The 15,913-nt window shown below is 43.2% G+C and overlaps 1 protein-coding gene across 1 annotated transcript in view; it reads right to left on the reverse strand.

Annotated features, from left to right (window-relative positions):
- Positions 1 to 432: 432 nt before the first annotated feature.
- The window catches only part of DHX9 (DExH-box helicase 9), a 1,660,482-nt gene continuing 1,645,001 nt past the window's right edge, over positions 433 to 15,913 (reverse strand). Inside the window, exon 25 of the mRNA XM_044086769.1 lies at positions 433 to 679. Within this exon, the coding sequence (XP_043942704.1) occupies positions 433 to 679 (247 nt within the window). The remainder of the gene's footprint in view (positions 680 to 15,913) is intronic.

Raw genomic sequence — 15,913 nt, forward strand, 5'->3', positions numbered from 1 at the left:
ACTGCATTTGTGTTAAGAACAACACGGTTATGGTTTGGAGATAGGGCTGGAGTTTGTGACTTGTAAGCAAAAAGAGTTAATAATGTGAAATGCATGATGTGTAAATATATAAATACTGAATTAGGATGTAAAGTTCTCCTTACTCTCTCCGATAACTGCATCCACCTGAGTTACCAACTCGGGCAGATGGGGGTTCATGGTTTAACATCTCAAAACAAATGAAGGCACTACTCAGAGGAGTGCAGCCCCCCCCCCCCCTTATGCTGCACTGCAGTGCCAGCACTGGAAAATTAATCTATCTGGGGTGGGAATATAATAGACATCCTTATCTTCCAGCACCAAAGGAAAGACAGAGTGCGGTACCTGTTGAGCTACTGAGATTCAAAACATTTAAAATGTCATAGCTCACTAAACATGGTAACACAAAGTGATTCAATGTATCAGCATTATAATCTTATGAAATAAAAGCAGCACTAACCTTGTACCACCAGCCATAAGGTTGATGCCTGCAGTTGATGGTCTTGAAATCAAACGTATCACATTCAGCAGACGTTGATTAACTGGATCAAGCTGAGTAAGAATTTCAGGTTCTTTAGTAACCTCAACAACAAGGGCTTCTACACCAGCACGTAGGGCAGTGATGCATGCACCAACATAATGAGACATTGAAAGCTTAATCCTAAAGGGGAAAGAGAACTGTTGTAAGTTAACTGGAAAGTTGCCCTAATCTTTCTGACTGGTCTCACTAGGTAACTTTCAAACATTCACTACTTTTTTTAGCTGCACTTGGAAACCCTGAAAAACAATTAGTTTGTAAAAAGCAGTTTAGCATGTTTCACCAACACTACAATTTAAAAATCTTTTCACAGTACATCTGGCTTTTAAAAGTAAATGTTTAAGTATTTAAGAGATTATCTTATTGTTCTTGCATTTATATACATTAGGCACTTCCCTTACTGCATCAGTTACCCGTGGGAAGCCCTTCTGCACTGAAGGGGTAACTGTTGGGATTTGACTCAACACACAAAATGCCACCTACCACTGCACTCTGGCACACTGCGCAAAGCATGATGAGCACAAGCAGCATCTAATCTCAGGAGTTCAACCCCTATGAAGTATAATACAAAAAATATACAATCATACAACTGCCAAACTTGCAGGAAAATACGTCTTTTGATAGAGTGGACAGGATGGCCAAAACTAGACAGGAGGATGACATATACCTACTACAGAGGTCCCCCTCACAAATCAAACGATATGTTGAGTAAACACCTGTTAAAACTCAGTTGGAAGATCCTCAGAAGTGGGTTAACCATTGAGAAAATAAAACAGTACAAATTAAACCTTCCTGGTAAGTAACAAAGAAGGCCAAATGTCAAAGTTTAAGTGGACAGAATCCAGAAGTACTGTGCGAACAAGGTCAGATTCCTGAAACCACAGTCCAAACAACAACACCTGAAAGTGTGAAATGGCAGCCATATGGCTACAGTACAATGTCTCCAAAGGACATATTCTTGGATCAAGGACGGGAAAGCAAGGGGAGGCTCTAACCACCTTAGGAAGAGAGGGAAGAACAGCCACCTGAGAAGCCCCCTCAGCCTGGCCTACTTCCTGCGAGGATACATCCTGTAACAGTAAAGTCTCTCCCTGAGACTCCAAAGAAACACCTGGCAAAACCTCCGGCTCCACTGAGCCTTCTAAAGATCCGACGTCTGGGACTGTCGGTTCTTCCACTCTAGGCTTTGCTGCTTTGTCCTTGCGCTTTTTGGCGAAGCGCCGGAGCATCCGGCGGCATTTTATAATTACAACGCTTCCCAAAACTAACCTGGCACAGTCTAACCTTCTCTTAATAGTGCGTTTGTTAAATCTAGCACAAGAGCGGCATCCAACAACGTCGTGCTCAGGCCCTAAACAAGGTATACACAAAGTATGGTAATCCCTATGAGGTATCTGTTTCCCACAAGAAATACAGTTATTCACTTTTTCTGACATCCGGTTAAATACTGAGGCAAGAAAAAACCAAAATATTCCCAACGGGTACTTAGCCAACTTTGATTCGGTCTGAAACTCTGACTTCAGAAACTTTCAGAACGCCAACCTGCACTCGCAAAATTGCTTCTGCATCGGACCATGCGGCAAAAAAGACTGAGGATATGACGTCGGTCATGCGCATTAGTACCCTGACGTACTGACGTCAGTCTAATGCGCCCTGACCGACGTCAGCCATATACTTTGGTATTCGGGCCGACTGGACAGCGGACTACCCAATAGTTAGGACTGCAGCAATGTGGAATGAAGAACATGCAGGCACACCCTTGTTGGAGTGGCCTTTGATAGTAGTAGTATCCAACCGACAAATTTGCCACAAGACAGCTAATGCACACTACCCCCAGCAATTCACTTGGAAAAAAGTACTTAATCACTGCACGTCACTCTTATCCAGAGTAAAGAAAAAAAAAATACAGTTGTGTAAGTTAACTTACCATGACACATTCAAATAAATCACTACTGCAGCTGTCGTAACTGTACGACACTTAGCCTGCCAAAAACGCTGCATATCTGGGTCAGTCTACAAAGTTCTGAGCTCCTTCCTTATGCACCATACGTCTGCCCTTAGCATGAGGGAATGTGCTTGTTTAAGAGGGAAGTGCATCAACACCAAAAAATCAGACCTTTCTTGTCCGAAAGTGAGGCTAAAACCTGAAGCTCTAAAAAATTTAGTCAGTTCAGGCAATAACAGAGAAATGTTAGAAAGGCAAAACAAAGAAAGGTAGTGGCCAAAGAAAGACCAGGAAGAGAACAGATAATGTGAGAGGGTGCTAACATTGCAACAGTGATTTATTCAAACACTCATTGTTATGGTAACACCATGTAGTTGCAATCTGATCAGACCTAGAGTCCACTACTTTGCAAAAAAGCCTCAACAGTAGTCCTGGGTCTGGTAGAGTGAAGCTTTGACTTTAAGAGAGCTTTTACCCTGGTGAGAGTAACAGAACTGAATAGCTTGAGACAGCCATCTGGAGATGGTTTGTTACTGGTAGTCCTTTTTTTTTTCTTTCATTCAAAGAAAACAAAAAGTCTGACAACAGGATTATGAAAGATTCTTTCAACCCCATTTTGCAGTTCAGGAAAGAAAAAAAAGGAGATGAATGCCTTGGTTTAAAGTAAATTCAGAAATCACATGAGAAACAAAGGAAGGTTTAATTCTGAGACTCTGTATTTATGGAAAATCCAAAAAGGATGCGTAGACATTAAGGTCCGTAATGCATATACCAATCTAACTAAAGTGAAGAAAATGATCAGCAATCTTTCACTCAAGAAATTTTAAAGAACTGGCTGCAGGTTCAAAGGGGGAGGACAGTCTGCTTCTCCCACACAGAAAATTAAAATCTCAAAGAAGTGCCAGCTATTTTCTAGGTGATGTAATACACAATACCTCTTTCAAAAACTGTTTTAACTTGAAGTACGGAAAAAAAGAGGGATCCAAAGGCAGACAAGCAAAAATAGCCAAAAGGTGTCCCATTAAAGAAGTGTACGCTAGGCCCGAGTTCAGCAATTCTCACAGATACTGAAGAACCAGTGGAGCCACTGCTTAGGAAAAGATTTTGATCTCTTTTTATAGTACCAGTTAAAAAATCTTTTCCATTTGGCTAAGTCAGACTTCATAGTAGCAAGCTTTCTAACCTCTTTTAATACATGCTGCTCATCCTCACAGAAAAAAAGGTGGCTGAATGTGCTCCAAAACCTATCAGTCATACAGTTAGGTGGAGAATTTAAATGCTGGGGTGAATTAAAGATCCCTTGTCCTCTGTGAACAAATCTACTCTGTAAGGGAAGTTTTTGGTAACTGTCCTTGGCCAGGTGCCTGCTAAGGGAAACCAGTGTTGCCAGGGGCACAAAGGAGTTACCAGAAGTATTGCTGGCAAGTCCAACTTGACTTTTAGAAAAACTCTGGGTAAAGGCAATGATGAACATTCCCATCCAAGGCAAAGAAAATTTATCCATTTTCTGGCGTTTCTAACAAGGTGTCCTGGAACAAAACTGATTTAGTTGTCTCTAAATATTTCTGGGTGTAGCATCCACTTAAGAGGGTCTATCTTGAGACCCTCAAAAGTGTCTGCTACAGTGTTCTACTTGGCCTGAGGAGTAAGGCTGTTCTGTACTGCCAATCCAAACCTGCAAATGGGGAAGAGATCTTGACCCCCCTTATTTATGTATCACATCACTGGGCACTGTCTATCGCTAACATGGGTCCACAAGTCTAGAGTGGATTCAGAGCTTTGAAAACTTTTATTACAGACAATTTCATTTAGATTCATGCGGTTGTTCCTGAAATGGGGTGTCCACATGCCCTGGAACTTGACACATTGAGACATTACACCCTCCATGTAAAGTCCAAAAGCAGAAATCTAAACCTCAAAATGCACGCACTCGAGGCACTCCTCAGTATGGAAAAATCGATATATGTGCAGTAACAGAAACCTGGTTTAAGGCTCCAGAGAGCACCCAAGCACTACCATGTTACATCTCACACCATACATTTTGGCCACAGAACCCAGACCGAAATACAAAAGGCGGAGGCATATCCATATTCATCAAGGATGCACACACCTCCACGTTAGTGGCACAGCACGATGCTTCAAAGATCATCCACGTGCAACTAACAAAGGGCAAAACTGCAATTCAAATTGTAGCTTGCTACAGATAACCCACCATGTTCCAAGGACCCCCATTCCATGTTTCAGGAAACACTGGGAAACAAAGGTCCTACCAAACACCCTAAAATTGGGTGATTTCAATTACTCAAACAATAACTGGGAGAACTTATTTAAGTACTAACTCCCTTGCCCAACATTTCCTAGAATTTATAAACTCAAATGCCCTGATCAACTAGTCAACACTCCCACCAGAGGTGACAACATATTGGACCTGGTCATCACCAACATGGGCGACCAGTGTTTCACACCAGAAGTCAACACCCTTGCTGGTTAGATCTGACCATAAACAAATAACTCTGGATATCCACATTCTGCCCCCACCCCCGGTCAAGGAAACCACCGTGAAAAACTTTTCAAAAGCAAGCTTCACATTACTTAGGACCGAGATGGAAAGTTTCAAAGCCCCCATGCTAAAGGATAACGCTGTCCAAGTTGCAAAATCCTTTACTCATGTATTTTATGAGCACCTACAGGAATGCATGGATCGTGCTATCCCAAGCTAAACCAAGACTCACTCCTCCAAGAAAAGGAAACCAGTCTGGTGGACCCCTGCAATAAACAAGCTATACAACAGGAGGAGGAAACTAGTACAGAAGAGAGTAAAATCCCAAGAAGGGAAGACATCTCTGATCAGTATCAGCAAGAAACTACGATCCCTCATAAAATCATCCAAGGCTAGCTTCGAAAGAAAAATTGCCAAGGACTCCAAAGATAACCACAAGGCATTCTTTATCCATGTCAAGAATCTAAGTGTCAATGCTCGGATCTGCTCGGAGTTGGTGCAGAATGGCACAAAATACACTGAACCAACCGATATCGCAAACATCCTGGCAGACAGGTTCAGTGCAAACTTCACCTCTCTCTCATCCTCAAAAGGGCCCATAACCATACCAGAAGAATGTAGAGCCCCTGAAATCAGACACTCAGGATAAAACAGCCCTCTCCAAAGCCAAAAACACAGCATCAATGGGATTGGACGGTGTGTCCCAGGCTGCGTCCTACACAAGCTCAAAGACGAACTAACCCCTCACTTAAACACACTGTTCAAAACTCAGCCTCTCCACAGGCAACGTACCCATGGAGTGGTGCAGAGCAATGGTTGTTCCGCTCCACAAAGGTGGAGCCACAACAGACCCCGGGAACTATCGCCCTATAAGCCTGACTAGCTTGGTCTGCAAGGCTATGGAGCGCATCATCATGGAACTCATTAACAGAGACATTGGGAACCTCCAAACACTGGACCCTACCCAGCTCGGCTTTAAGGGCAGATTATGCCTCCTAAACCTGGTGGACGACTGAGACAGTTACCAAGGCTATAGACGAGAGAAAGGTGGTACACACACAGCCTACCTAGACCTCGAAAAAGCCTTCAACACCATTCCCCATTCTGGTATTATAGACAAGCTCAGCAGCCTGAACATAAATCCCTATGTCACAAGATGGGTTGCCAACTGGCTCAAGGACAGAACCCACATGGTGAGAGTTGCGGGAGCTAGGTCAGACTCTAAACCGGTTACAAGTGGCGTTCCCCAGGGGTCAGTCCTAGGACCCCTCCTGTTCGGCATATACTTCTCAGAGGTACAGGCAAGCACAGGATGACTATGGCTGACCAAGTTTTCAGACGACTGCAAACTAGGGGCTAAAACAGACTCTCCGGCTGACACAAACATCCTCCAAAAGGGTCTCACTGAGACAGACACCTGGTGTCAAAATCATGGCCTCAAGCTAAATGCCAAAAAGTGCATAGTCATCCCCACTTTGGAAAAAAACAAAGTACCCACAAACTACCACATAGGTGCTAGTCCCCTAAATATGGAAGACGTAATAAGGGATCTGGGAACCCAAGTAGATAGTAATCTCTCCTTTGATAATCACATTGTCAAAGTGGTTCGAAAATCCTTCTATACGGCCCACCTAATCACAAAAGGGTTCGCATCCAGATCAAAAGAGGTCATTGTGCCTCTACTCATCAGACCCACCATAGAGTACAACGCCCCATTTGGGATGTACCTTACAAGACACCTGCAACGGCCGGAAAGACCACAGAAGTACCTCACCAAGAGGATCACTGGCCTCAAACAGATGCCTTATGCAGCTTGACTGAAGAAACTCCAGCAGTACTCAGTTGCATACAGACTGCTCAGAGGTGATCTCTGTCTGATATACAAGGCCATGTCCAACCCAGAATTGATGGACATGCTCCACCTAAAGAAAACCATATCCCCTCGAGCCACACGCTCTAGGGATCTAAAGCTCACCACAACAATAAATAGGACGTGCTGGAGGGATGGATTCCTGTCCCAGAGACTTCCCATGCTTTGGAACAAGATTCCAATCTACATTAGGCAGAGCTCCTCGCTAACACTAAAGAGAAAAGTGGACGAGTGGATGGGAAACAAAAGTTTACCCCGGGGATCACTTCAGTGGCTCTGCTGGATAGAGGCACAGGGAACTTAATCTAAGGGGGTGGCAAAACCCAACACATTCTGGCTAGGTTTACAAATGCCTTCGGGCACGATAGCCTAGTACCTATCTATGAACCTATGAACTTGTGACTAACTAAGCAGGACAGAGGGAGAAAAAGGGAGGCAGACATTTAGTAATAACTAACTGGCCCACTGTAAGAGTTCCTTCTTGGTGAAACTGAGAACAAGAATTGGGAAGATTAAAAGATGAAGGTGTTGGACCCAGACTGACTTGAGATGCCACTGTATTTTTCTCTTGTGGAGTCTGACAAATGGAACCATTAGAATGGATGAAACCATGTCAAATGCAATTGTGTAAATAAGCTTATCATAACAATAGATGATCTAATCACTGTTGCAGCAGTAACTAAGCTATTTGAGTTCTACCCCCACCAACCATCTAGCTTTTCAAAAGCTTGAGGGAATATCTGTACAAAAGGACAGTTAGAGCTCTAAAATACTCGTAAGCTTTACTACCCAGGAAAGGGAGGTAAAAGCCCTGAAAGTAACAATACTAGGAAATATACAAACAGATAAACTACATACACAAGAGTATTTATATCCACATCCTTGCAATACCAAAAAAATCACAACAAAAAGGGGGGGGGGGTCAGCTACTGTAAGAATAATCCCCTTTACTTACACGACTGTACTATGTTTAACATTACATCACTCACGGTTGCAGTAGCCAGACATATTTGAGCAGATTACCACTGCTTAGAAAGCAATGAGGAAAATAAAAATAACTTGGTAGCCCTTGGAAAATGGTCCTAGCACAGCCTGTTCTGGCCCTGGAAAGGAATCCAGTTTGTAACACTTTATAAAAGTATGCACACAAAACCAAACTGCTAGAGTCCTCCTTTACAGGTCACTGAAAAAAAGCCTTAATAGCATGACCCTTGCCCCTTCTGGAAGTAGCTTATTAAGGGGTGTGTGTGTGTGTGTGTGTGTGTGTGTGTGTGTGTATATGTGTGTGTGTGTGTGTATCAAAATGCAATAGTATAAGGCAACCATCCAGAAATACAAACTAAAACCAAACCAGCGGCAAACAAGAAACGCTTGAAAAAATAAAAAAAACACAATAAGGCACTCAACCAGAATTAAATAAGTTAAGCTCTTTCGTTCTTTTATTAAAAACTTCCTCAGAACAACCACCATCACAAACACACCCAGATACACCAACCTCATTCTGACATCACTTCTGGTTTCAATTGAACATTTCTCACCATATTACATTAAAATTTAAAAACTTCCATTTTTTTAAACATACATTATCAAATTATGTTAACCTCATACGTACTGCATAGTATACATACTTATCAAAATACTAACCTAAAAACGTTTAAACCAAATTATCAACTAAAAATTTTTATATTTCAAATAACTTCTGACAGATATTTTATCATTCACACCCAGGGCTGCATCTGCCCTTAAAAAATCTTCCAAAAATTCTAAATAACTAAACGACCCTATAGACTTTCTTTTATCAACTTGCTCAAAAAAAAAGGAACTTTCTAAAATCCTTACATTGTAAAACATGCTTGGCTAATGCATTTGTAGTATCTTTCCTTTTAACAGCCAACAAATACTCCCTCACCCTATCTGCTAATCTCTGGGTGGCCTTACCTATAAAAAACGGTCACAATTTGAAATTAGGCCTTCACTTTGACAGTTAAACTTCACGTTTGTAGTTAAAAAAAATCCAAAAAGTTTACTGCAAGCTACCATCACAAACCTACATTGTGAACACTTCTGACAAGGAAAAGTACCTAAGTTAGGGTGTTATTTGAAATATAAACATTTTTAGTCATTAATTTGAATTGAAAGTTTTTAGATTAATATTTTTATAAGTATATAATTATAATATGCAATACTTCTGAGATTTACATAGTTTGATGTATGTTTATATGGAGGGAAATATTTGTTAATTGAAATCAAGTGATGTCAGTATGGGGATGGTGTATAGGTGAGTGTGTTTATAGCGTTTGTTCCAGGAAGTTCTTAATAAAAGAAAGAAAGCACTTAAATTATTTCATTCTGGTAGCGTGTCTTACTGTATTTTTTTGTTTTTTTCAAGTGTTTCTTGTTTGCCGCTGGTTTGATTTTAGTTTGGTTTTCAGTGCTGCAGTTTCCCCTTGGACAATTCGACTTGTTTTTTTGTTCATTTGAGTATTACCTTGTGGTTTACGGCTTTTACTGATAAGTTCCTATGGAAACCAAAGACTACAGCTGTTTAGACTTGACTGTTCATCCAATACTGGAAGATCTTTCTCTGCTGACATGTAATCTTAAAGATGTCGTCAACAAGGAGCAGACAGTTTGCTATAAGTTCAAGAGAGCTTCGGAGCCCTTCAGGTGACTGGAAAAAGGTCCGATGGTTCGTCTTTGGACAATGGAAGTATTGTTGCTGATGAAGTACTTACACTGGCTAAGGGTCTTGCTACCCCTATAGTGCCATTTTTAGGCGGTGTTCCAAAGATCAAATTACCACCATAACTGCTACAAACAAATGCAATCTGATGGTCATGCTGCTCAATGCTAGAAGTCTAAATCTCAAAATGCACTCGTTCGAAGCACTACTTAAAATGGAGAACATCGACATTTGTGCTGTAACAGAGACCTGGTTCAAGACAGCAAAAAGTACCCCTGCACTACCAGGGTATAACTCATTCCACACCTTTCGGCCCCAGAACTTGGACCGAAGCTCCAAAGGCGGTGGTGTTTCCATACTCAAAGGATGCGCACAACTCCAGACTGACAGCCCAACATAATGCATCTGAAACACTTCAGGTGCAGCTAACACTGGTTAAAACAGCGATTCTGATCGTAGACTGATACAGATCCCCAACCATGTCCCAAGACTCACACTCCATGTTCCTAAGCACTGGAGAATATTAGGGTCCAACCCAACACTCTCATACTGGGCAACTTCAACTACCCCTACATTAACTGGGAAAACTACTCGTGTACCAATACACTTGCCCAACGTTTCCTAAAATTCATTAATTCCAATGCCCTGGACCAGCTTGTTCTTACCCCCACTAAAGGTAGCAACATCCTTGACCTGGTCATTACTAACATGGGCGACCGTTGCTCTACACCAATAGTCAACTCCTCCCTGGTTAGATCCGACCACAAACTAATCACCTTGGAAATTCACAACCCGTCCACACCCCCGCCCCACAAAGGTAACCACCATGAAAAACTTCTCCAAAGCTAACTTTGGGCTCCTAAAAACAGAGGTGGCTAACTTCACAGCACCCATGCAAATGGAGAACAGTTGCATGACCGCTGAATCATACACCAATGCACAGTACGAACACAAATGCATGGATCTCGCCATACCCAATAGAACCAAGACGCTCCCCCTCAAAAAAAGGAAGCCATCTGGTTGTCCCCTGCCATAAACAAACTCTACAACATGAGGAGGAAACTGATGCAGAATAAGGTGAAGTCCCAAGACTGGAAAAATAGAAGTTATGTACTTACCATAACGTTCCATGTGAGTTGTTTATCTCACCTTTATTCTCAGTGATGGGTTCGGAGCCAATCCTCGGCTTCAACGGTTTGCCAGTAGCTCCAGACCAAGTCCCTTATCCCACAATGCACTGCTGAAATTACCTCAGATCTTGTTTGCTGCAAATAAAGTACAGTTTTGTACCTACCATAAATGTAGATGTTCGAGTGCTAATACAGCTGCAGTCATAACAGATGGGTTATCCTGCCATCAGGCGGGTCCTCGGTCGGCCGAATTCCAAAGTCTAGGTCCAGCGTCTGTTGTCGTCGGTTCTTCCCTGACGTCAGTGCGGCAGGGGTATAACAGAACCAGCCGACGCCATTTTCTTCAGTTTTTCTTGCCACAGATGTCAGGTGCCACCAGAAGGAAGGCAAAACATAAACTCACGTAATAATGCAATGTAATATAATCAAAAAACAGTAGTTTGCAAGCAAATACACCATAAAGAATACCCCAATCAGGTTGCATGAGGAGGTGTTTGTCATAAGGCCTGTCCCAAGAGGGGATGGAGGGAGGGAAACCTGGACTGCAGCTGTATTAGCACTCGAACATCTACATTTATGGTAGGTACAAAACTGTACTATGTTCATCGTGCATACAGCTGCAGTCATAACAGATGGGTAGAATCCCAAAGCTAAATAAGGGGTGGCAGGCACTAAGTGGAACTAGGAGGAGCAAGGATGCCCTGCAGGACTGCTGTGGCAAAGCCCGCTCTAGATTTAGAGTATAGTGGAAGGTGATAGTGCTTGGAGAAAGTGTGCACAGAACTCCAAGTGGCTGCTTCCAAAATATCCTTGGTAGGAACCCCCCTGAGGAAAGCTGCAGAGGTAGCTGTGGCCCTTGTGGAGTGAGATCTGATGCTTGTAGGTACAGTTTTTCCATGAAATGAGTAACAAAAGCGTATGCAGTGGGCTATCCATTTTGAAATTGTCTGTTTGGAAATAGCCTTTCCTTGAGCACCTGTAGCATAGGACACAAAGAGTTGCTCTGATTTTCGGAAAGGCTTTGTCTTGTCCAAATAATAACGAAGTTGTCTGTGAATGTCCAAGGAATGTAGTAGTCTCTTTCCCCTTTGTTTTGTGGGTTAGGATAAAAGGTAGGTAAGTGTATAGTCTGATTCAAAGCTACACTGGATACTACCTTTGGCATAAAGGAAGGGTTGGTTCGTAAGGAAACTCTGTGCTGATGGAAAATGATGAAAGGTTGCACCGCCATTAGGGCTTGTAGCTCTGAAACCCTGCGCGCTGAGGTGATAGCCAGAAGGAAGGCTGTTTTCCATGACAAATATTGTAGTTCTGTAGAGGCAGCTGGCTCAAATGGAGGCAGAGTCCGTTTTTCTAAAATGAAGTTGAGGTCCCAAGCAGGCACTGGTGGCTTCCTTGGGGGTTTTATATTCTTAGCCCCTCTGAGGAACTGTCTTAAGAGAGGATGAGAGAATAAAGGAGGATCAGTGTTGTATTGTGCAGAAATGGCTGAAGCATGGATCTTGGAGGAGAAGGAAAGTCCACTGTTTAACATCTCAGCTAGGTACTGTAATATTTGAGATAAATTTAGAACCCAAGGATTCTGGCCCTTTTTCTGATTCCAGGCACACAACAGTTTCCATTTGGTGGAGTAGGCTTTTCTAGTTGAAGGTCTTCTGGCCTCCAAGATGACATCCTGTACCTCCTTGGAGAGGAGGGTCTGTTGGGAAATCAAGGAATCCTCCATGCGGCTAGATTGAGGGTTTTTAGCTGAATGTGAAGAGTTTTGAAGCTGTGTTGGGTCAACAGAAGAGGCACTAGAGGCAGGATCCATGGAGGGGAATGTGTCGGGCTCTTCAGGAGTAGATACCAGTGTTGTCTTGGGCCAGTCTGGAGCAATGAGAATCATCTTTGGCCTCTCTGCTCTGGCTTTTAATACAACTTTGGGCAGCAGAGGAAGAGGTGGAAAGGCATAGACTGTCAATGCTGTCCAATCGAAAGAAAGTGCGTCCACTTTCCAGGCCTGTGGATGATAGGTCCTTGAGCAAAATTTTTTCAGTTGGTAATTTTTGTGGGAAGCAAAGAGATCTATGTCTGGTCGTCCCCATGCCTGAATTATCTTTGCGAAAACTTGAGGATGCAACTTCCATTTGTGTGGGTCTGTCATATTTCTGCTTAGGTTGTCTGCCAGCATGTTTTCCTTTCCTGGCAGGAATTGTGCTTGAAGTTGGATTTGCAATTCCAGAGCCGTGTTCCAAAGGGACATGGCTAGTCTGCACAGGGGGTATGAATGAGTTCCTCCCTGTTTCTTTATGTACCACATCACTGTGGTGTTGTCTGTCCTTATCAATAGCTGGCCTGGATGCAGTAGGTCTTTGAAGGCCATAATAGCATTTTGTACTGCTAGTATTTCCTTTTGATTGATGTGTAGGTGCTTCTCTTTTTGGGACCATTTGCCCTGAATGCACTGATCTATCATGTGCACCCCCCAGGCGTAGTCCGAGGCGTCTGTTGTGATGATTTGATTTGCTTGAGGCATGCAGAAAGGGAGACCTATGTTTCTTTGGCATGCTTGAACCCACCACAGAAATTCCTTTTGAAGACATGGAATGAGTGGTATAATTGTTTCCAAACTGTGGCTGCGTTGAGACCATAAGTTTTTAGGTACCATTGAAGTTTCCTCATATGCAGCTTTGCATATGGGATCAGTAGGATGCAAGATGCCATGAATCCCAGAGCCTGCAGGACTTTCCTTGCAGTCAAGCCTGGTGAAGGATGCCATTTTTTTGAAGTATTGAGATAGTTGCCCTTGCTTCTCTGGCGTGAGGTAGGCCATCTGGGTGTTTGTATTCAAGCTGGCACCCAGGAAAATTATTGCTTGAGAGGGTATTAGTTTTGATTTCTTTTTGTTGACTGTGTATCCCAGAAAGTTCAACAATTTTATTACAAAGGCCAGGTGTTTCAGAAGTATGTGCTTGCTGTCCGCTTGGATCAGGCAGTCGTCCAGATATGGGTATATTTGCATCCCTTGAAGTCTGCAGAAGGCAATTACTGATGCCAGGCATTTCGTAAACACTCTGGGCGCAGTAGATAAGCCAAAGGGCAATGCAGAGAAATGATAATGGGTTGAACCTGCAAGAAATCTGAGGTATCTTCTGCAATCTTGTCTGATTGGGACATGCAGGTATGCCTCCTTGAGGTCCAATGTTACCAGCCAAGACTCCTTGCCCAGCATGGGAAGAAGCTGCTGTAATGTCAGCATCTTGAATTTTGAGTGCAGTAAGTATGTGTTTAGGATGGATAGGTCCAAAATAGGTCTCCAATCTTTGTCCTTCCTTGGTACCAGGAATAGTCTGGAATAAAAACCTTGACCCTGTTCTTTTGCAGGTACCTCTTGAATAGCTTTCATGTCCATGAGAGCTGAAATTTGTTTTTGTGCCTCTGCCCTTTGATTTTGTGGCAGGTTTGGCATGCCTCTCATTTTGGAAGGGTGTGAAAGTGGAATCTGTAGCCTCTGTCTATAATGTCCAGGATCCATTTGTCTTTTGTGACAATATGCCAATTTTTTGAAAATAATGCCAGTTTTCTGCCTAAAGGTGCTGCCATTAAAGCTTTGCTTGGCATGCAAAGGGGAAAGTCATTGTGTCTGCTTTCTGAATGGCTGTGATCTATCTTCTCCACCTCTTGGTGTAGGTGCTTGCCATTGTCTGGCTCTAAATGATCCTTGAGATTGCCCTCTACCCCTCGGGTGCCTGTATCTACCTCTGAGGTCTGTCCGGGGCTGGAAAGGACCAATTTTTTTGAAGGCCAGTTTCTGCTGAAACGTGGAGGCTGTACCTGTAGGAAATCTTTCACTGTTTACATTGATCTTGCCTTTTCCTCCATTTTCTTTAGTACCTCCTCAGCTTTAACACCAAACAATACATCTTTTTGAAGAGGTGCATCTAGTAACTTAGCTTTGACATGATCTGGTAAGGTTTGCTCTTTGAACCAAGCATGTCTACGTATGACAGACCCTGTAACAGCAGCTCTACATGAGGCCTCTAAAGCATCAAAACCACATTGCAAGGTATGTTTACCCACTTGCTCTGCACTATGCAACAAATCCTGCAACTCCTTTAAATCTGGTAGTTCAGGTTGTGTCATTTTGCTTTTCAACTGAGATAACAAAAACTGTTGATACTTCAACATATGGAACGGACAGTTTAATGCCCTCATGGTTAAAGTGGCAGAGGTGTATACCTCCCCCCCCCCACCTTTCTAAAGCTCTGGAATCCCTCTCTGAAGGTAATGGGTTTTTGGCAGTAGAGGCCTTAATTCCCTTGGGACCCTGTGAAATAGTTTCTGGGTCAGCAGCATGGCTTTTGTATAGGAATTGGTGTGAATCCGGAACCCGGTAATACAGGGGGTAAAGAATCTGGGTTGAGGCTGGCTTCTGTGTACACATCATCTAATATATCCAAAACAGGAGGGATAGCCAGAGGCCTGTGCTGAGGAAGCAAGAGAAAATCCCTGAGCCTTTTCTTGGAATCTGAGTAATCCTGGCCTTCATTCCCTCAAGGTATGTAAGGTTTCCCCAAAGGAATAGTCCTCAGGGGGGAGACCGAGGGAATGGACTCCTCAGCATCAGAATCTTCAAAAGGGGAATATGAATATTCCTGGTCCTCAATGTTCTGAGGTAATAGAGGCTTGGTCTGAGGAAGGGTAGTCTTCCTCCAGTCTGGGCCTTTTGGTTGAGAACCCCTGGTAAGAGTAATCAAATCCTCTGCCATTTTGAGCATCTATTTTTTAGGCATGGGGCCTTGAGAGGGGCTCTGTGGAGCTTGTCTTCTAGTTTTCATGGCTGCTTGAGATTTTGTGAAAGCCTTAATGGAAAAAGAGGCAGGGCTGAAGACACCTGGCAGGTCTGTCTAAATTCTGAGTTTCCCCGCCAAGAGTGGCGTCGGTATCTGTAGTCGGAGTGGGGCCGAGGAGCCTGCGACCTCAGGCACAGAAGACACCGCTAAAGAAGCATCATCGGTACTCAGGGGCTGCGTAGGCGCCTCGCTGAGAACCGGAGCACCTGTAGCCGGCTTTAGCGTGGTGTCGGTAGAAGTCACGGACCTCGTATGCCGGTCCTTATCTTTGCGTCTTTTACTCAACTGGAGTCGGAGTATCCGACGACATAATGTAATTACATTTTTTTACCAAAATAGTGCTGGGCGAACTCCGCCCGACGCTTAATAGTGCGTTTGTTGAATCTAGCACAAA

Source organism: Protopterus annectens, chromosome 10.part0 (assembly GCF_019279795.1).
Source record: "Protopterus annectens isolate FY-2018-M chromosome 10.part0, PAN1.0, whole genome shotgun sequence".
NCBI classification, from domain to species: Eukaryota; Metazoa; Chordata; order Ceratodontiformes; family Protopteridae; genus Protopterus; species Protopterus annectens.